Source organism: Mobula birostris, chromosome 6 (genome assembly GCF_030028105.1).
Source record: "Mobula birostris isolate sMobBir1 chromosome 6, sMobBir1.hap1, whole genome shotgun sequence".
Lineage (NCBI taxonomy): Eukaryota > Metazoa > Chordata > Chondrichthyes > Myliobatiformes > Myliobatidae > Mobula > Mobula birostris.
This window is the reverse complement of record NC_092375.1, coordinates 183,363,727-183,384,855: the sequence shown is the minus strand read 5'-3', so window position 1 is coordinate 183,384,855 and position 21,129 is coordinate 183,363,727. Positions and strand designations below refer to the sequence as shown.

The 21,129-nt window shown below is 41.1% G+C and overlaps 1 protein-coding gene across 2 annotated transcripts in view; it reads left to right on the top strand.

The window, feature by feature from the left end:
* grb14 (growth factor receptor-bound protein 14) overlaps positions 1-21,129 on the top strand; it is a 109,968-nt gene that overhangs the window by 44,803 nt on the left and 44,036 nt on the right. For both annotated transcript variants that reach the window (XM_072262033.1, XM_072262032.1), the window contains exons 6-9: positions 6,292-6,402; positions 7,101-7,196; positions 18,365-18,433; positions 20,311-20,427. In XM_072262033.1, the coding sequence (XP_072118134.1) occupies positions 6,292-6,402; positions 7,101-7,196; positions 18,365-18,433; positions 20,311-20,427 (393 nt within the window). The remainder of the gene's footprint in view (positions 1-6,291; positions 6,403-7,100; positions 7,197-18,364; positions 18,434-20,310; positions 20,428-21,129) is intronic.

Below are 21,129 nucleotides of genomic sequence, written 5' to 3'. Positions count from 1 at the left end.
TTGATGCTTGTTCTCAAAGCAAGTGGGTTATTTTTAAACTTCAGGCTTTTGACTTCACCGAAAGTACATTTAAAAACTTAATTTTAATGTCTCGTGCTGTTTAGGGATTTACCAGAACGACACATTTGATGGTGGCCAGACTGACTGTTTTAAGATGCCACTAGCTTTTGAAATTTTCTAATTCCAAGTTAATTAAACCTGGTGTTGGGGCTTGAGTGAGATCTTCCACTCCATTTTGAGTTACCTGTTTCTAGGTAACTTGGCAAAAGGAAAGATGGACCTTAACAGCCAATAGCAGCTGCACTCAAACGAAATTACTTTGTCATACAAATGTGTCACTTGTCATGACATTTCTGTCACTGCTGAAAATGAAGTATAAATTCCATTAATAGAGCAAATGTAGAGGCAGATAACAGTATGCATTTGCTTCCGAGACTGGCTGAGAGTCTATGGGTGTCTGTTGTACCTTCTCAATGAAATGTGAATGAAATTGTTTTCACTGACAAAGCTTTCACAGAGAAAAATCTTTTAAATAGTGGGTACTACATGAAACTGTGGGTTAGTTTGTTTCCTCCAGATGCTGAATTGTTTGATGGAGTGGTGAATCAAGTTTATTATCACTGTACATAATTTGTAATAAGATATAAGTAGTGCAGACAGAGCAATGTGGGAGGTAGTGTTTGATTTCGTGGAGTGATAGATCTGATGGCAGAAGGGAAGAAGCTGTTTCTGAAACTGCTTTTCTAGACTCTGGTGCCTGCTCCCTGATGGTAGTAATGAGAAGAGGGGATGTCCTTAATGAGGGGTCTTAATGATACTGCCTTACAAAGACGCTCTTGATGGTGGGGAGGCTACTGCCCACTGTGGGACTGGCCAATTCTATGTCCCTCTAGTTTTTATTGATCCTATGCAGTGAGCCTCTGTACTAGGCAGTGAGGCAGCCAGTCAGAATGACCTCCACAGTATAACAGTAGAAATTTGTCCAAAACTCAATCTCCTAATGAAGTGTAGTTACTGGCATTCCTCCTTCGTGATTGCGTCGGTTTGTTGGGCCCAGAATAGAACCTCAGATGTTGACACCCAGTCTGTTTTGAAGCTGCTCTAACACCTCTGAAGACTGGAGTGTGTTCTCTGAATTTGCCCTTTCTGCAGTCTATAGTCAGTCCCTTTTCCTTACCGATGTTGAGTGCAAGATTGAGACACCACTTAACAAAGTATTCCCTTACTCCTGTCCATCGTGTCACCATATGAAATTCTGCCAACAGTTGTCATTGGCAAACTTGTATGGTGTTCGAGCTGTGCCTGGCCCCCCTCGAGTGCACAGAGAATACAGCAGTCGGCAAAGCACACATCCTGGAGGTGGGCCTGTGACTCTCGGTGACTCCAATCTGCACTGACTGTGATCTCATCCAGTGAGGAAGCTGAGGGTCCAATTGCAAAGGCCTAAGTTTTAAAACTTATTGGTTAGTACTGAGGGGATGTTAAATGCTGAGCTGTAATCAGTAAACAGCAGCCTGATGTAGAAATTGCCGTTGTCCTGGTAGTACAAGGTTGAGTGGAAAGCAGTTCTGGTTGCTTCAGACTTAAATCCCAACAGAAATGCATTAGGGTAGCCTCTAAGCATGTATCTAATTTACTGTACTTTTGATCTGTTTTTAAACATCGATCAAGGGAATTGATTCTATTAATTTGGTGCAGTAGGATTTTGGTATAAAAATATTCTCAGTCTACCTGTGCTTAGTAACTGATTTGTTATTGGCTGGCCAGCAACCAAGTACTGAACGCTTCACTTGCAGCAACGAAATACTGAATGCCACAGTTGTAGCACCAACAGTTGGGTCAATGCCAGTTGAACGAAAGCTCAGGATTGTATCATTCTCTTATCTTGTTCTTGTGGAGATCCTCCCTTGTAACAAACATAAATGGACCTAGTCTCTATTCCAGCCTTTGGTTGTCTGAAGAGGCTGTTACTTAGTTTCTATAAATTATACAAATACTTCTGGTGAAAATTGGCTTTATCCTTGACCTTGTGTTTTCCTATTATGAAGAACGTGGGTCTGACTGCTATGAAGCCAAACTGAAGTTTTAGCCTTGGCAATACTTCTGTATCTAATTATAGCTGTACCCCTATCTTCAGAGCTGCATTGTTGTTTAGAACAATACTTCGCCACTCTTTTAAAGATGTGTGTAGTCCTCAGGTTTTTTGCAGTGGATTGATATTGAAATTGCCCTTTGTAATCGTGTGCATCTTTCCCCATAGTATTTCTGAAATTTGACCTCCAGCAGTTATTACTGTTTCAGTGTCAGCAAACTTTTTAATAAACCATGTATTAGTTCCATCTTGGTTGTCAGTGCAAAAACATTTGTTCATTTCAGGTATCAGCTTTTCCCACAATTGCACCTAAGCAGCAACATTTTTGAGCTAATATTAACCACGAGAAAGTCTGCAGATGCTGGAAATCCAAAGCAACGCATACAAAATTCTGGAGGAACTCAGTAGGTCAGGCAGCATCAATGGAAATGATAAGTAGTCAATGTTTTGGGCATGGATGCTGCCTGACCTGAATTTTGTGTTACCTCTGATGCTAATACTAATGTTTTGATAAAAACAATATAAACGACTTGATGGAAAACAAAGATTAGTGTAATGAACTCGTTGATTTGAGACGAATAAATGTTGGTATACAGGCAAAATAGGCCATTCTTGGTCGTCACAAAAATTAAGATTTCACTAGTTCTAGATCTTTCCTGTAAGGCAAAGCCTGACTGTTAGGCCATCGACAGGCCCACAAATTGTCAATTATCCAGACTTTTCATCTTTGAAGACATTGTTTATTGTTCTTCCCTACAATTCTTCAATAGCTATGAAAGTGTGATTACAGAATTTAGACGTATTGAAAAGTGTCTTTATCATTAGACACAGACGGAGGCATTTGGCCAGACTTTCATGATTGTTAGAGTGTACAAGGAACATGAATTACTGAGCATAGTCTCAATCTAAAGGATTGGCCATTGTGCTGAGGTGAGATTTTTCTTTGTCTAATCTAGGAATTTCTCCTACCTAAAGCACTCTCTTCAGTTCTACTGTGCATTTTAAATTGCTTAGCTAGAGAATGAAACTGTGGGGGGTGGGGTGAAGGAGGAGGTGGGAATGAAATGAAGCTCTTATTCTCTCCTGGCAAAGCTGTGCAGGCAGGAGATTTGAAGAGGGTATGGCTGTTTGCCGAACAGTGCAATCAACTGAAACATGACAGAACAACAGCATCCCTTGGAATCTGCCTGTTCTAAACGGTCAATGTTTCAACATGCCCACAAAAACCAAAACGTGCTTCACTTTCATAGACTTTTGAGCTCTAGCAAAATAAATGCACGGAAGTTTTAAGTCGTACTTCAAAGGTTATGATCGGTTAATTATTAGTTCACATCTGTTCTCTGGTAGACTTGATCACTGTTTAATCACTTTTCATTCTCAATTGATGAAACCATCCCAAAAGGTCCAAGCTCTGGAAGTTGCACATTTCATCCATATCCACGTAGAAGGAACTAATTTAATTTCTACTGCAGTCTAACAATAACCAGAGTTAACTGTTACTCTAATAGATCATGGAATTTAATTTCATTAACTTTCTGTGCTTTACTTTGAGCTTTAAGTACGGTATCAGCCTATTCTGCAATTTTCCAATAATCCCAGAAATTTGAATTTGTGAATATTTTAATTCCGAGGACAATAGTTTCGAAGTAGAGTTATGTGCCAGCAAAACTTCACCAGTCTGCAGTAACTCCATCAGAAGTTTGCGTTGTCCTCAATACAATAATCAGTGCCATGTAAATTTCAAATGACATGAAGGGAGCATTTTGAGATGAAATTATGTTTATAAACAGTATTCTTGTATTCACTTAAATGTAAATTTCAGTCAGTATATGATCTGTCTTTTATAGTGAACAGCGCTCTAGGTAATTTATCATTTTCAGATTAAATTACCAAAATGCAATTGTATATTCAGTGGAGAAGATAGACTGGAACTTGACTGGTGAGGCTTTATGGCCAGGAACGGCTATAAGAAGGGTATGGCTACATTATAGACCACGCAACAGTCTGTAGGATTTTCACATTGACTGGGGCCCCCATACTATAAAAGGACTAGGTGGGCTGGAGTTTGTTAAATATGTTCAGGAAAGATTCCTTCATCAATATGTAGAGGCCCGAACAAGAGTGAGATTCTTGATCTGTTAGTGAATGAGATGGGGCAGGTGACTAAAGTTTGTGTAGGGGAACACTTTCCAAATGCCATTAGTTTCAAAGGAAATATGCAAAAAGATGTCTGGTCCCTGGGTAGAGATTCTAAATCAGAGCGAAGCCAATTTTGATGGTGTCAAAGGATTTGGCAAGGTTAGATTGGGACAGACTGTTTTCTGGCAAAGGTGTACTAAGTGGGCAGCCTTAAAGTGGAATTTTGAGAGTATAAATCTGTACGTGCCTATCAGAGTAAAATGTAAAGATAAATGTAGATAGCCTTGGTTTTCAAGAAAGAGGCCCTGATTAAGAAAAGTAAACAGCAGGTATAGGCAATTAGGGAGAAAATGAAGTACTTGTGGAGTATAAGAAATGCAAACGAACACTTAAACAAATCAGGAGGGCTAAAAAGGCATCAGGTTGCCTGGGCAGACAAGGGGGAGGAGAATCCTAAGGATTCTACAAATGTGAAGAGCCAAAAGATAGCAAGGGACAAAATTGGCCCTCTGGAAGATCGGATAGTAACCTGTTTTTTTTTGGGGGTGTGGGGGAGATGGAGACCTTAAATGTTTTTCTTCTTTACATCTGTTTTTACTCAGGAGATACAGTCTAGAGGTGAGGCAAAGCAGCAGTGAGGTCATGAACCCTATACAGATTAGTAGAAGCAGTGTTTGGTGTCTTGAGGCAAATTAGCGTGGACAAATTTCCAGGACCTGGCAAAGATGCTTCCTCAGACCTTGCAAAAGGCAAGTGCAGAAATTGCTAGCACCCTAGTAAAGAGATTTAATCATCTTTGGCAACAGGCAAGGTACCAAGGATTGGAGATTAGCCAATGTTGCTCCACTGTCTAAGAAAGGCTCTAAATGTAAACCAAGAAACTGTAAGCTGTTGAGCATGGCATCTGTAGTGAGAAAGTTATTGGAAGGTATTCTAAGACACCTGATAGGAGTATTTGGATAGATTTGGACTGATTGGGGATGGTCAATGTGGACTTGTATGTGATAGGTCATGTTTAATCTTTGTTGTTGTTGTTGTTTTTTTTTAGAAAGTTACCAGGAAAGTTGAAGGCAAAGCAATGGATGTTGTCAAATATCTTGCTGAAGTCCATGTGGACAAGGTCCCATATGTGAGGTTGGACAGGGAAGTCCCATCACTTGGTATTCAAGATGAGGTAGTAAATTGGATTAGACACTAGCTTTGTGGGAGAATCCAGAGTATTAGTAGGTGGTTGCATCTGTGACGAGGTGTGCTGCAGGGATCGTGCTGGGTTCTTTATCGTCTGTATCAATGATCTGGATGATGTGGTCAACTGAATCAGTGAATTTGTGGATGACACCAAGATTGGGGGTGTAGTGGACAGTGCGGAATGTTATCGTGTCTTGCAGAAGGATCTGCATCAGCTGGAAAAATGGGCTGAAAAAGGCAGATGAAACTTGATACAGACAATTGTGAGGTGTTGCACTTTGTTAGGGCCAACCTGGGTGGGTCTTGCACAGTGAATGGTAGGGTACTGAATTCAGTAGGACAATGGGATCTGGGAATATATGTCCTGAGTTGTAAGTAAAGATTGAATAAGCTAAGATTTGTGCCTTGGACTGTGGGAGATTTGGAGGTGTACAGATTTGAGGGGTATAGATAGGATAAATGCAAGTAGGTGTTTTCCAGAGGTTGGGTGGGTCTTCAACCAGGGGTCATAGGTTAAAGGTGAAAGCTGAAAAGTTTAAAGGGAACATGAAGCGAAACTTCAGTCAGAGGGCTGAGAATGGAATGAGCTGCCAGCGCAAGTGGTGGATGCGATTTCTTTCAAAGTTTCATAAGTTTGGATAGGTACATGGATGGGAGGAGTATGATCTGGTGCAGTTTAAACTGTTCGGAGTGGACTAGATCGAGCAAAAGGGCCTGTTTTGTGCTGTACTTCTCTATGACACTGGGCTACTTGCACTCTTGGTTACTTGTCCTGATTCTTCCCTGGGGGGGGGGGCAAAAGGGAAAAGGTAGACAGGTTTGTATAATTTTGAAGTTTGAATACATTCATCTTTTCCCTACTGTGATAACAGGAACCGAGACATCTGCAGTTTTTTGCTGAGTTTAGTGAATGCAACGTGTACACATTGTTGTCAGCGAAGAAGACCTATGGAGCGCCAACAAAGTTTGGATTCTGTATCAAGGTATGAATTGCCAAATATGATTAGCTTGCCTTACTGCCTGTTACACTAATGGCATTTAGGGCAGCAATGGAAGTCCCTCATTTCTGGTGGTGTTCAGGGTGTCCTTCATGTCAGTACATTCCTCCCAGTTTTCACTACAGTCATTCATGCAAGTCCCAGGTGGAAACTCAGAAACACCATCACACTCGTATGTAGAAGGATTCCTCTTTGCTTCCATAACAATTTTTATTTTACCAGCTGGGGTTGTTGGCTCCAAACTGAAATTCTGAACCTGAAGGACAGGTGGACTGCTTAGTCCGGCCTCTATCCTTTGACCTGTTTGGCATGGGTGACCCTACCAGGAGCCAAAGCATAAAGCCCTGACTCCAGCCAACTTGGCTGTCTGGGTCATTGAGGCAAGCAAGCCTTCAATCCACGACAAGGTTGTGGTCCTCTTGGGAGGATATACGAATAGCTATCCCATGAATAACATTGTTATTCCTCAGCTGCATTGGACTATGCCTCAGGATTGGCATTTTGAAAATCTCAGCTTTTAAAGAGCACAGGGTATTATTTATAAAAGGATGGCCCTGTTTAAACCAAAAATGAATGAGGAGATCAAAAGTTTTCTAAGCTTTAATTTGAGAAATTTCATCCAATTTTAAATCCAGCAGGTGTTAAGTTGTGCATTAATATTAAACAATCTTCTGATCTTCCAGTATAACAACTTGGGAGATGCCAAAGACCTGAAGTTGTTTTGTGCCGACGATGAACAAACTAGGGCACGCTGGGTGACAGCAATTCGACTTTTTAAGGTACAGTTAGAAGAACTGATCAATTTTGCATTTGTAATTGTTCTTGGATATTTTCTGCTAAATGACTTGAATGAATTAACTGTTTTTAATGAGATAGCAGAGTAGGTCCTTCTGGCCCTTTGAGCTGAGCTGCCCAGCAACCCCTGATTTAATCTTAGCCGAATCATGGGACAATTTACAACGAGCAACCAACCTACCAGCTGGTATGTCGTTGAACTGTAGAAGCAAACCCGAGCACCCGGAGGAAACCCACATCAGAGAATGTATGGGTAATGGTGGGAATTGAACACAGGGTCGCCTGTATTGTAAAGCATTGTGATAACCACTATGCTACCATGTTGTTCCACACAATAAGTTGGCTTTGATCATTTTCCTATTTAACAAGATAAATAGAAAGAGTTCCAAAGCCAGTGAAGTTAGTAACGGCAAATTCCTTGCTTTCACAAACAAAAGATTAAAGTGGTTTGGTACCAAGCCTCCTGAGAAAATTTGACCTAAACTGTAAAATTTTGTATTGGTGTACTTATTGTAAAGATTGGTCTTGTTGTCACATATACTGACGTGCAGGGGAAATCTCGTTTCCCATTGCAGGGTGGCACAGTGGCTTTGTGCTTGGCATAAAACTTTGTGTTCAATTCCAGCTGCTGCCTGTAAGTTCCCCCAGTGGCCATGCTGAGTGATCTGGTTTCTTCCCACAGTCCAAAGATATACTGGTTGGTAGGTTAACTGGTCATTGTAAATTGTCCTGTGATTAGGCTAGGGTTAAATTAAGGGGTTGCTTGGCAGCATGGCTCAAAGGGTCTATTCTTCACTTAACTCAAACAAAAATCCATACAGGTAATTTAATCAAATCAGTACATTGGTACTAAAAGCAATAAGGCAGAGTAGTATACGTGCAGGCAGTCAATGTACATAGCCATAACGAGGTAGGTTGAGGTCAAATGCATCAAACCGTACCAGGGGAAGTTCAGTAGTCTTATAACAGCATGATAAAAGCTGTCCTTTAGCCCAGCATGTGCTTTCAGGCTTGATGATCTGCCTGATTTTTGGGGGAGGGGTGTAGAAAGTGTTCGGGGAGCGTGGAGTCTTTTGATTATTGCTTTACTGAGGCAGTAACAAGTTCTTGGAGGGAAGGCTGATTCCAGTGACAGCAGGATGGCATGCAAAGAAAATCCACAATAAATGATGGCCATTTAATCTATATATTTGATCATTGTCAGGATGTTCCAAGAAAACAAACTACTCCCGAGAATGCTGCTGGATTCATAATATTCATGTGAACTAGTTTAAAATAAAAATTGTGAAGATTAGTTGCAGGAAATTGTTAAATATTGATACTGAATCAAATGCTTTCTTTTAGAGTTGAAGATAATTTGTAAGATAAACAAAGAGCAGTCAAAACAAATTTAAACAGCAAGGGCTTTGAATAACCTTGACTGTTTTAAGGAAATCTTGTGTCGGGGAGTGGAGGGAGAGAGGAAATCCTGTGATTTGTACTCAATTTCCAAAAAATCCTGAAATTTCTCAATTAAAGATTGCTAATTTCTGAATTGAGTTTTTTAAATAGCAATGTTTCTCTCATGCAGTCTATCCTTAATGCTGAACTAGGTATAAAATTAGGTTTTAAAATCGATCAAAATTGCATTGTTTGAGATCAGTATGTAACATTGAAATTTGAGAAAAGCAATCAATATGGTTGAATCACTCAAGTACCAGAGGAGGTTAATGTCTAGAAACTGGATCAATGTCCATAAGATATAGGAGCAGAATTGGACCATTTAGCCCAGCGAGTCTGCGCTGCCACTTCATTGTTGCTGATCTACTTCCCTTTCAGCCCCAATTTCAGAATCAGATTTATTATCACTGGCCTGTGACGTGAAATTTGTGAACTTAGCAGCAGCAGTTCAATACGATATGTAATCGAGCAGAGAGAAAAATAATAAATAAAATAATAAATAAGTAAATCAATTACATATACTGAATCGATCATTAAAAAAATGTGCAAAAACAGAAGTACTGTATATTTTTTTAAAAAAGTGCGGTAGTGTCCAAAGATTAAGTCTATTTAGGAATTGGATGGCAGAGGGGAAGAAGCTGTTCCTGAATCACTGAGTGTGTGTCGTCAGGCTTCTGTATCTCTGACCTGATGGTAACAGTGAGAAAAGTGCATGCCTTGGGTGCTGGCGGTCTTTAATAATGGACGCTGCCTTTCTGAGACACCACTCCCTAAAGATGTCCTGGGTACTTTGTAGGCTAGTGTCCAAAATGGAGCTGACTAGATTTACAACCTTCTGCAGCTTCTTTCGGTCCTGTGCAGTAGCCTCTCCTGCCTTCTCCCTGTATCCCTTCATGCTTGACTCATCAAGAATCTATCAACCTCAGCCTCAAATGTACCCAATGACTTAGTTTTCACAGCTGGCTGTGGCAATAAATGTCAAATAATTAAAAAACAATATAACCTCAATGTTCCATGACCATTGGACATTTCCTGTTGCAAGTTCCTTGTGATCTTGATGCAACATATCCCCCCCAGCCTTGTCATCATGAAATAGTCTTGCTGATTTTTTTTCCCCGTTCATTTACTCTGCTTCCTCTTCTCCCTGGAAAACTGGCTATTGGCCCAATTAGGCCAACTTCCCCAAGCAAGCATGGGCTTGATGTTTTGAAGATTCTCTCTGGTATTTGGTAATTATATGATTAGTTTAAAACAAACAGAAACTACTCAGACTAAGAATGGGGGTGGGGGTTGACACTGACATGCTCAACAATAACGAAGTTAAGTTGAAATGCATTTGATCCTTTCAGAAACCAATCTTGAAACAATTTTTTTTTCAAAACTAATGACATAATGAAATGAGCCGTCTAAGCATATTCAGATGTATTTGAGCATTAGTGTTAAACATATTTGAACATTAGCGGTCAAGAAAAATCAGTGCGTGGCCTACCCCCTGCTCTAACCAGACCAAAACTGAACTGAGGTCCATGTGATAAACTATGCAACACAAAGTTCAATGCAGACACAGAAAATAGGTACATGGCCCCTACAGCAATTGATGTAATACAAATGGGCACTGAACAAAACTGTTGCAATGAATAAAACTATTTCTATGGTGCTGTATGTTGAGCAACAGACATTCACTGATATTTTAACTCTCCTTTCTTCCTCACCTTGGGCCTCTGCCATCATGAGTATGGTGTCTTGTGGTTCTAATAAGTAGAGGTTTTGAACAAAATATGCTTGCTAGAGTCAAATGCTAGAAACACATTATTTTGAAGAAAGGAGTTTTTCCTTGCATGAGGTAGTGAACGGTAGGGCACTGAGGAGAGGTAGAATAAAGTGATCTGGGAATACAGGTCCATAATTTGTTAAAAGTGGCATCACAGATAGGTGGGGTCCCAAAGAGAATTTTTGGCACATTGGCCTTCATAAATCAACGTCATGAGTACAGGAGTTGGGACGTTATGTTGAAGTTGTACATGGCACTGAGGCCCAATTCAGAGTACTGTGTGCAGTTTTGGTCACCTACCTCCAGGAAAGATGTAAACAAGGTTGAAAGAGTGGAGAATTCACAAGGGTGTTGCCAGGTCTGGGGGACCTGAGTTATAAAGAAAGATTGACTAGGTTAGGACTTTATTCCTTGGAATGTAGAAGATTGAAAGGAGTTTATAGAGGTGTACAAAATTGAAGAAAGAGATTGGGATAAACACAAACTACTTCCACTGAGGTTGGGTGGGATTACAACTAGAGGTGGTGGGTTTAGAGTGAAGGGTGAAAGGTGAAAAATTTAAAGGGAACGTGAGGGGAAATGTCACTCAGGGTTGTGAGTGTGGAAGCAACTGCCTGTTCAAATAGTACATGTGAGCTTGATTTCACATTGATGTGAAGTTTGGATAGGTATGTGGATGGTAGGGGTATGGAGGGCTATGGTGCCGGTGCAGGTCAAAGGTAGTAGGCTGTTCAGGTGGTTTCAGCATGGACGAGATGGGCCGAAGAGCCTGTCTGTACTGTTCCTTTCTATTACTCCATACATTAGATATGTAAAAACTGAGGAAGGCGAACAGGAAATGTTGTAAATGATGTCAACACCATCTATTTTGTTGGGGCAGTGAAAGATTCAGACAAAAAGTTAACAATGGACTGCTTTGCCTTATAAACTTAACATTATTGTTCTGGCTTTGTTTAAGTAGATGGGTACCTACAAGTATGAAAGATGCTAGATGCAGTTAAAGTGGTTCAGGAAATGTGAAAGCCATGTCATTTAATAAATCACCCATCTGGGCTGTGATTTTTGGGAGTCTTCATTACTTGGTTTTTAAAGCTGCAGGAGATCTGAAAAATGATAATTAGTTCAGTGTGATAAGTAACTTGCTAATCTGGTTAAAAAGCTCATCAACTCTTCTAGCATTAAATGCAGTCCTGAGCTTTATCTTTGTTACAATATTTAAGCACAAGTGAGTTGCTCCTTTCCAGGACACATCCAAATGTTGATTGGGGCAGATAGATGAAGTACTACCTGCAGATTAATATGCTGTTTCATTTGTGCTTGAAAACTTTGTCAAGGACATAAATGCAAGAAGAACTTGGACAAGTATAAGCAGAGCTCGCACCCTGATTGGTGATTCGCAGTGCATTTGACATCTTGCCACACAAAGCACCCTAGACGATTTATAACTGCACATCTATATACAAGCCAAACTAATTTTGACCTTGTCATTCAAGTGTAGGGAAAAAAATCAGCCACTTAACCCCAGAGTATTTTCAGTATGTCTTTATTTCTCTGATACACTTTTAGACACATAGAAAACCTACTGCACAAATCAGGCCCTTCAGCCCTCAATGCTGTGCTGACCATGTATGTACTTTAGAAATTACCTAGGGTTACCCATAGCCCTCTATTTTTCTAAGCTCCATGTACCTTTCCAGGAGTCTCTTAAAAGACCCTATTGTATCCACCTCCACCACCATTGCTGGTAGCCCATTCCATGCAATTACCACTCTGTTTAATAAAAAACCCTGACATCTCCTCTGTACCTACTTCCAAGCACCTTAAAACTGTGCCCTCTCATGTTGGCCATTTAGGCCCTGGGGGAAAAAGCCTCTGACTGCCCAAATGATCAATGCCTCTCATCTTGTCCACCTCTATCAGGACTCTTCTCATCCTCCGTTGCTCCAAGAAGAAAAGGCCAAGTTCAACCAACCTATTCTCATAAGGTCTGCCCTCCAATCCAGGCAACATCCTTGTAAATCTCCTCTGCACCCTTTCAATGGTTTCCACGCCCTTCCTGTAGTGAGGTGACCAGAACTGAGCACACTACTCCAAGCGGGGTCTGACCAGGGTCCTATATAGCGGTAACATTACCTCTTGGCTCTTAAACTCAATCCCATGGTTGATGAAGGCCAATGAACTGTATGCCTTCTCAACCACAGTCAACCTGTGCAGCAGCTTTGAGTGTCCTATGGACTCAGACCTCAAGGCCCCTCTGATCCTCCACACTGCCAAGATCCTAACCATTAATACTATATTCTGCCATCATATTCGACCTACCAAAATGAATCACCTCACACTTATCTGGGTTGAACTCCACTGCCACTTCTCAGCCCAGTTTTGCATCCTATCAATGTCCCACTGTAACCTCTGACAGCCCTCCACACTATCCACAACATCCCCAACATTTGTGTCATTAGCAAATTTACTAACCCATCTCTCCACTTCCTCATCCAGGTAATTTGTAAAAATCATGAAGAGAAGGAATCCCAGAACAGATTCCTGAGGCACACCACAGGTTACCAATCTGCATGCAGAATATGATCTGTCTACAGCCCTCTGTGGGCAAGCCAGTTCTGGATCCACAAAGCGAGATCCTATGCCTGCTTACTTTCTCACTAAGCCTTATCAAATGCCTTGCTGAAATCCATATACACTACATCCACTGCTCTACCTTCATCAATGTGTTTAGTCACATCCTCAAAATTGAATCAGGCTTCTCAGGCCTCTCAATGTTCTCAAGATCTTCTCCATCAACTTACCAACCACTGAAGTAAGACTCACGGGTCTATAATTTCCTGGGGTATCTCTACATCCACAAAATTGAATCAGGCTTCTCAGGCCTCTCAATGTTCTCAAGATCTTCTCCATCAACTTACCAACCACTGAAGTAAGACTCACGGGTCTATAATTTCCTGGGGTATCTCTACTCCCTTTCTTGAATAAGGGAACAACATCTGCAACCCTCCAATCCTCTGGAACCTCTGCCAGAGGATCCCGATTGATGTAGAGATCATTGCCTGAGGCTCAGCAATCATCCCCCCTCACCTCCCACAATAGCCTGGGGTATATTTTGACTTGTCCAAGTGACTTATCCAACTTGAAGCTTTCCAAAAGCTCCAGCACATCTTCCTTCTTAATGTCTATATGCTCAAGCTTTTCAGTCAGCTGTAAGTCATCCCTACAGTCGCCAATGTCTCTTTCTGTGGTGAATACTGAAGCAAAGTATTCATTTAGTACCTCCGCTACCTTCTCCGGTTCCATACACACTTTTCCACTGTCACACTTGTCCTATTATCTTGCGTCTTATCCTCTTGCTCTTCACATACTTGTAGAATGCCTTGGGGTTTTCCATAATCCTGCTCACTAAGGTCTTATGGCCCCTTCTGGCTTTCTAATTTCATTCTTAAACTTCCTGCTAGCCTTATAATTTTCTAGATTCCTATAATTACCTAGTTTTTTTTTTTTTTTTTTTTTTGAAGCTTTCATAAGTTTTTCTTGATTAGATTTACAACAGCTTTTGTACACCATGGTTCCTATACCCTTCTATCCTTTCCCTGTCTCATTGGAATGTACCTATGCAGAATGCCACGCAAATATCCCCGAACATTTGCCACATTTCTGCCATACATTTCCCTGAGAACAACTGTTCCCAATTTGTAATTCCAAGTTCCTGCTTGATGGCTTCATATTTCCCCTTACTCCAATTAAATGCTTTCCTAACTTGTCTATTCCTATCCCTCTCCAATGCTATGGTAAAGGAGATAGAATCGTGATCACTGTCTCCTAAATGCTTTTCCACTGAGAGACCTGACACCTGACCAGGTTCATTTCCCAATACCAGATCAAGTACAGCCTCTCCTCTTGTAGGCTTATTGTGTCAAGAAACCTTCCTGAACGCACCTAACAACTCCATCCCATCTAAACCCCTTGCTCTAGAGAGATGCGAATCAATATTGGGGAAATTAAAATCTCCCATCATAACAACCCTGTTATTGCACTGTTCCAGAATCTGTCTCCCTTTCTGCTGCTCAATATCCCTGTTATTATTGGGTTTCTATATATTTAAAAAATACCCAGTGGAGCTATTGACCCGTTCCTGTTCCTAACTTCCACCCACAGAGACTATGTCGACAATGCCTCCATGACCTCTTCCTTTTCTGTAGCCATGACACTATCTCTGATCAGCCGTGCCACGCCCCCACCTCTTCTGCCTCCCTCTCTGTCCTTTCTGGAACGTCTAAAGCCTGGCGATCTAAGTAGCCATTCCTATTTCTGAGCCAGCCAAGTCTCTGTAATGGCCACAACAACTAAGCTGCAAGTACTGATCCACACTCTAAGCTCATCCGCTTTTTTTGGTTTGGATTCGTACTAAAGTTTGACTCTGCACCTTGAATCTACATTTCAACTTCTGCTCAACTTAATTTAAAAGTAACCAAACTTGTATTCAATGCCCAGTAGTCATAGAATTATTAAAAAGAGAAAAAAGGTCCCTTGGCCTACTGATTATATTGATCCCTAATTATAAAATGTACCCTAATCACATTTTTATTTCCTTTTCCCCTTGCTTCCAATTCTCATTACCACATCCGAGATTAGTTGACTAACAGAGTACAGCAGAGAAACTGGCCCTTCAGCCCACAATGTTGTGCTAAACCAGCTTTAAAAAGTGAATCAAACCCCCCCCCCCAAACTCATCCCTCCTACCTACACACTGTCCATATCCCTCATCTTCCTGACACGTGTGAGTATCTAAATGTCTCTTAAAAGACTCATAGAACTTAGAACATAGAACAGCACAGTACAGGCCCTTTGGCCCACAAAGTTGTGCTGATCCTCACGCCCTGCCTCCCATATAAGCCCCCACCTTAAATTCTTCCATATACCTGTCTAGTAGTCTCTTAAACTTCGAGTGTAGCTGCCTCCACCACTGACTCAGGCAGTGCATTCCACGCACCAACCACTCTTTGAGTAAAAAAAAACCTTCCTCTAATATCCCCCTTGAACTTCCCACCCCTTACCTTAAAGCCATGTCCTCTTGTATTGAGCAGTGGTGCCCTGGGGAAGAGGTGCTGGCTATCCACTCTATCTATTCCTCTTATTATCTTGTACACCTTTATCATGTCTCCTCTCATCCTCCTCCTCTCCAAAGAGTCGGAGAATGAGAGGAGACTCCTCTGTATTTGCCTCTACCAATATACCAGGCAGCACATCCCAGGCATCCACCACTGAGTTTAATTTAAAAAAAAAACAACTTGCCCCTCTCATTCCTGTTGAACTTCACTCCTCTCTACCCCCCCCCCCACCCCCAATCTTCAACATATGTCCTCTGGTATTAGATATTTCTACCCTGTGGAGAAACAAAATCCTTGGTCAGATGACCATGACTGTCTCAATTCAATATCAGACCAAAGGGATGTGGCAACATCTTAGTTTTGAAGCCTTGGCAATGCTTATGTAGGGAGAACCAGAGCCCAGTTTCCTTAGCTAGTCTACCCAACTTGCAATGAAATTTTGCTTTGCGTTGTTTAATTACTTTTATTTTACGGTGATGTAAAGTTCTTGTGTAGGAGATGCATGGCTGCCTTCTTGCCTGTTCCAGAATTTATGAACAGTATAGTTGGGCAATATATGTGAAGGGGAATGACAAGTATTTGTGGTGTATTCTATTACTCTATAATTCTAAATCTGTTTCCTGCTACTCGGTATTTTGAAGTAACTATTGGCTGCCTCTGCCCACAAGTCCCAAAGTTAGCAATACTATTAACATCAAGCAATAACAAGGATGCACTTTGGGGTACTGATATGGTTGGGGGTGGGGGAGATGGAGGTGGCTGCATGCCGATAGCTGCAGTGGCTAGATGTCTGGTTTTGTGGCTCGGAAGTGAAGGGGGGAGAGTGGTAATGATAGGGGCTTCAATAGTTAAGAGAACAGATGGCCCATCTAGTCCATGCCAAGCCATTTAAACTGCCTACTCCTATTGGCCATAGCCCTCATTCCCACATCATCCATGTATCTACCCAAACTTCTCAAATGTTGAAACTGAGCTCACATGTACCACTTGCACTGGCAGCTTTCTACACATGACCCTTGTTCCCCTGAACTTTTCATCTTTCATCATTAACCCATGACCTCTGGTTGTAGTCCCATCCAACCTCAGTGGAAAACTTGCATTTACCCTATATGTACCCTCATAATTTTGTATACTTTTACCAAATCTCCTCCTCAATCTCGATGCTCTGTGGATAAAGTGCTAACCTATTTTATCTTGTAACTCAGGTCCTCCAGACCCACTAACATCCTTGTAAATTTCCTCGTAATTTCCTCACAACTCTAAGATAGGTTAGACATGACCCACCACACATGAAGCCATGTTGACTATCATTAATTAGTCCCTATCTATCCAAATATTAAAAGGTATCTGGTCCCTTTGAATACCTTCTAATACCTTTCCCACTACTGGTGTCAGGCTCACTGGCCTATAATTTCCCGGTTTATTTTAGAGCCCTTAAATGGCTGAACAACATGGGCTATCCCTTGCCTGTTGCTGAGGATGATTTGAATATCTCTGCTAGGCCTCTGGCAATTTCTGCACTTGTGTCCCCTTGGACCCTGTGGGAAACCTTTGTCAGGCCCTGGGGATTTATCCACCCTAACTTGTCTCGCGGCCAGCAAACACTGCCTAATCTCTATAGGGCCCATGAAATTGATGCTGCTTTATCTTGTGTCTATAGACTGTCTGCCTCCTGAATAAATGGAGAATGAAATACATGCATTCAAAATCTCCCCCGTATCTTTTGGTTCCACACATGGATTATCATTCTGATCTTCCAGAGGACCAAATGTCCCCTGTTATTCTTTTGTTCTTAACAAATCTATAGAAGCTCTTGGGAATCCCCTTCAACTTGTCTGCTGAGGCAATCTCATGCTGCCTTTTAGCTCTCCTGATTTATTTCCTGTGTTGTCTCTTGCATTTCTCATACTCCATAAGCACCTCACTTGCTCCTCACTGCCTATGCCTTCTGTGTCTCTTTTTACTTAACCAGGGCCTCGGCATCTCTTGAACTGTGGTTCCCTACACCTGTTATCGAGGTACATTCAAACTTCATTCTTAAAATTTCACTTTTGAACACTTCCTACTTGCCAAGTATACTTTTGACAGAAAACAGCCTGTCCCAATCTACACTTGCCAGATCCTTTCTGATGCCATCAAAATTGTCCTTTCTCTAGTTTAGCACCTCAACTCATGGTCTGGACTTGTCTTTTTGCACACTTACTTTAAAACTAATGGCATTGTGGTCACTGGATGCAGAATAACCCCCCTACTCAAACCTGTCACCTGCCCTGTCTCATTCCCTAATGGCAGATCCAGTATCATAGGTTCTCTCGTTGGGACTTTGGTGTACAGATGAAAAACTTTCATGAACAGTGTCAGATTCCTGTCAGTATGTGGAAAGTTAAAATCACCTACTGTAATAACTTTCTTGCAACAGTCTGTTATCTCTATACAATTGTCCCTCAAAATCCCTACGACTGTTGGGTGATCAATAATTTGCCCCATTAATCTGGTCTTGCCTTTCTTATTACTCAGTTTCACCTAAACGCCTCACTAAATGATTCCAACAGTCTGTCTTGACTGAGCTCTGCCATCACAATTCCCTGACTTTGAGGGAGTAATGTCATCCATCCCTTAATCCCTCACGCTCTGTCATGGCTGAAACAATGGAACCCCAGAGCTGGGGAATACTGAGGTTGTCCCATAATCTGCAGAGCATTTGAAATAGTATTATCAGTAGATGTAACCTTGTATTAAAGTTTGAATTTACTGAATTCCGACTCTTTAATGTCTTTAGGGCTCTAATTGTCAAATTTATTGATTTGTGTATTTCTTTATTTTTCAGTTTGGATTACAACTCTTTCAAAACTTTATGTCACCACATCCAAAGAGTGGATCAGTGAGTTCACCAATGGTATGCAGTCCAGTCTGTATAATTCTAGAAAATTGGGTTATGCCTTTAATTCTGGGCAGTGTGATTTAGATTAATCTTGAACAACATTGTATTGTATGCCAGCCAGTGGTGTAGTGCTATCCGCACTGGCCTTTGAGGTGGGTGGCCCTGGATTCTAATCCGGCTGGCTCCTTGTTTTCTTTTCATCCATGCTGAAAGCTAGCAACTTGGCCTTTTTTAAAAAAAGAAATAAAAGCAGACAAACGCTAAAGAAATGGCAAGGTTGCCTCCTGATGTGCCACAAAGTGTGGAATGCAATATCGTATTACGATCTTGCAAAAATTTCTACTTTAAGCCTGAAATGTCTTGCCTAAAAGCAGATGAAGAACCTGTGGCTTTTTTTTCCACTAAACTAAATTGTTCTCCATCTGGTTTAAGTAAATATTTGGTGCTGAATAGTTCCTGCGTAAGTAAAATAGTGGGATGTAAAATGGTTTAATTAAATTACCATATGCTGAGGTAGCATAGAAAGTTTCTAATTCCCTGTGACAATGATCCAGTGTTTATAAGTGATGCAAATGAGTAGCATTTTACTCTAAATTTGCATTCTCAATCTTATTGGCCACTTTTATTACAGTAATTAAACTTAACTCGCTTTTGCATAATCATTTGCTGGATGTAATAATGATCAGGCTCTCCTTCATTCTTTTCCTAACACTTAAGTTTCTAGTTTGTATTGGCATTGGTCCAAATGGTTTTAGCATTCGGTCACCATGTGTACAGCATTTGGATGGTGGGATGGAGATGTGTCTTCACCAAAGTGGGTGTAAAGCACTCCTTTCCTCTGCTGGCCTGCAGGGAACCTTTGCGTAAGGGGTAGCACCTGCTCCGTGCCTTCTCCACCCAGTTCGGGGGCTGTATAAACTATGGGAGCGGGTGGTTGTATGAGCAGTAGATGCTCTTGGGTAGGCAACTAATGCCAGGCAGGAAGTCTTTGAAGTGTATTGACAATGGCTGGGGTCACCTGTCTTGTGACACTGGCAAACTACTTGAATAGAATAAAAATTGCCAAGAACAATCATGGTTAAGACCATAATCACTATATTTAGACACTGCACATAATATGCTATATGAAGATTGGAATTGTATAAAAATGTTCTTGGAGATTACATTTGAAAATCAAACTGCATGTTACAATGGCTACAGAATCAATTTCTATGGAACATGAAGTTGGGGGGGGGGGTCATGATTAAAATGTTATTTTGGGTCCACAGTGCAGCTGACATGCTAAAATATGCAGGATCCTGGGCAAGGGGTCAGCAGCATCCAGTGACCTGCAGTGAACATGTGCATGCCACCATCGTAATTTTAGATCTTGCATGCATATCTCACAGCTCTACTTGTCAACTTGGACGACAACGTGCAGGCAATCTCCGTGAACCTGATACTAAACTTAACATTGAGTAATTTATTTACCCAGCTGTCCTCGGAAGTTTTGCTACTCATCTGCATGCCGTCCTCTGCTTGAAATGTCTTGCACTGTTCACTGCTCTACCATCCGATCGAACACTGCCCTCTGCTCCTCCCTCCAAATCAGTGACCCTACTTACTGGGTCATGAGGCAGGCACGATTTCTTCATCTAATTGCACTGTCTTAATTCTATCTTGATGGGGAAAACTGGCACATATCAGGTATAAAACCTGCTGGAAATACTCTACTTGGGCAGTGTATGTGGTGCAAATTGATGTATCAGGCCAATAACCCCAATTCCAGTGGAAGGTGATCAATTGAAAAAATAACTGCTGCTTTCTGCATAGATACTTTGAGTACTAATAATTTGTATATTAAGTCTGCAGAGATGCTTATTTTCAAGACTTGCTCTTTTTTTTTCTTATAGAGAAGTAGCTCAGAAAGTTCTCTAGTAGCAATGGACTTCTCTGGAAGCCAAGGAAGAATAATTGATAACCCTGCAGAGGCACTTTCAGCTGCTGCAGAAGAGGCACTGACATGGCGGGTAAAGTCTTGGTTTGATTGTTGGTCATGGAAAGCTGTAGTGATCATTTTGTCCATTCCCCTCCAATTAATTGCAGCTGTTTAGTCTTTGAGCCATTGACTAATAGCCAAATGAAATCTATTATACAATATAATTTGGAGTACAACAGAGGTTTCCTGATAAGTGTTGTAGTGGTTGGTCAAATAGTACATATGCAATTTCAACAGCAACTTAAATAAATCACCTATTTGAAGAATGCTAGCTCTTATTGGTTCATCAGATGTAGTGATTCAATGTTTTTTCGGTTCAGTGATGGCAAAATCAACGTTGGGCAGTAAAAGAATTTCCAAGTATGATCAGCTGTCACCAAACTAGTGAACAATTAAGTTGTTCTAAGGCATTTCTTCGAGGTGTTCAGTTGTATTTAGTTTCTATTTTCAGATTTCAAGCTATCTTGAGTGTAAAAATGCAAGTAATAAAGTCATAGGTCCACACCTTTTTCTGTTGAGCAGTTTAAAATTGGGGGGGGCCGGGGGGGGTGCTTTTTCCATTTGGTTGAATACACTGAAGTCAACAGGCAACAACATGCACATTATGGATGTGTTTGTTTAAGATCTAAATTGTCAGTAATGCCAATTTAATTTCCAATGCATTAGATTGGGAATCAAGAATGCTGAAAACATCCAGTTTTGAATGAAGTTCAGCTAAAAATGGGAATTGAAC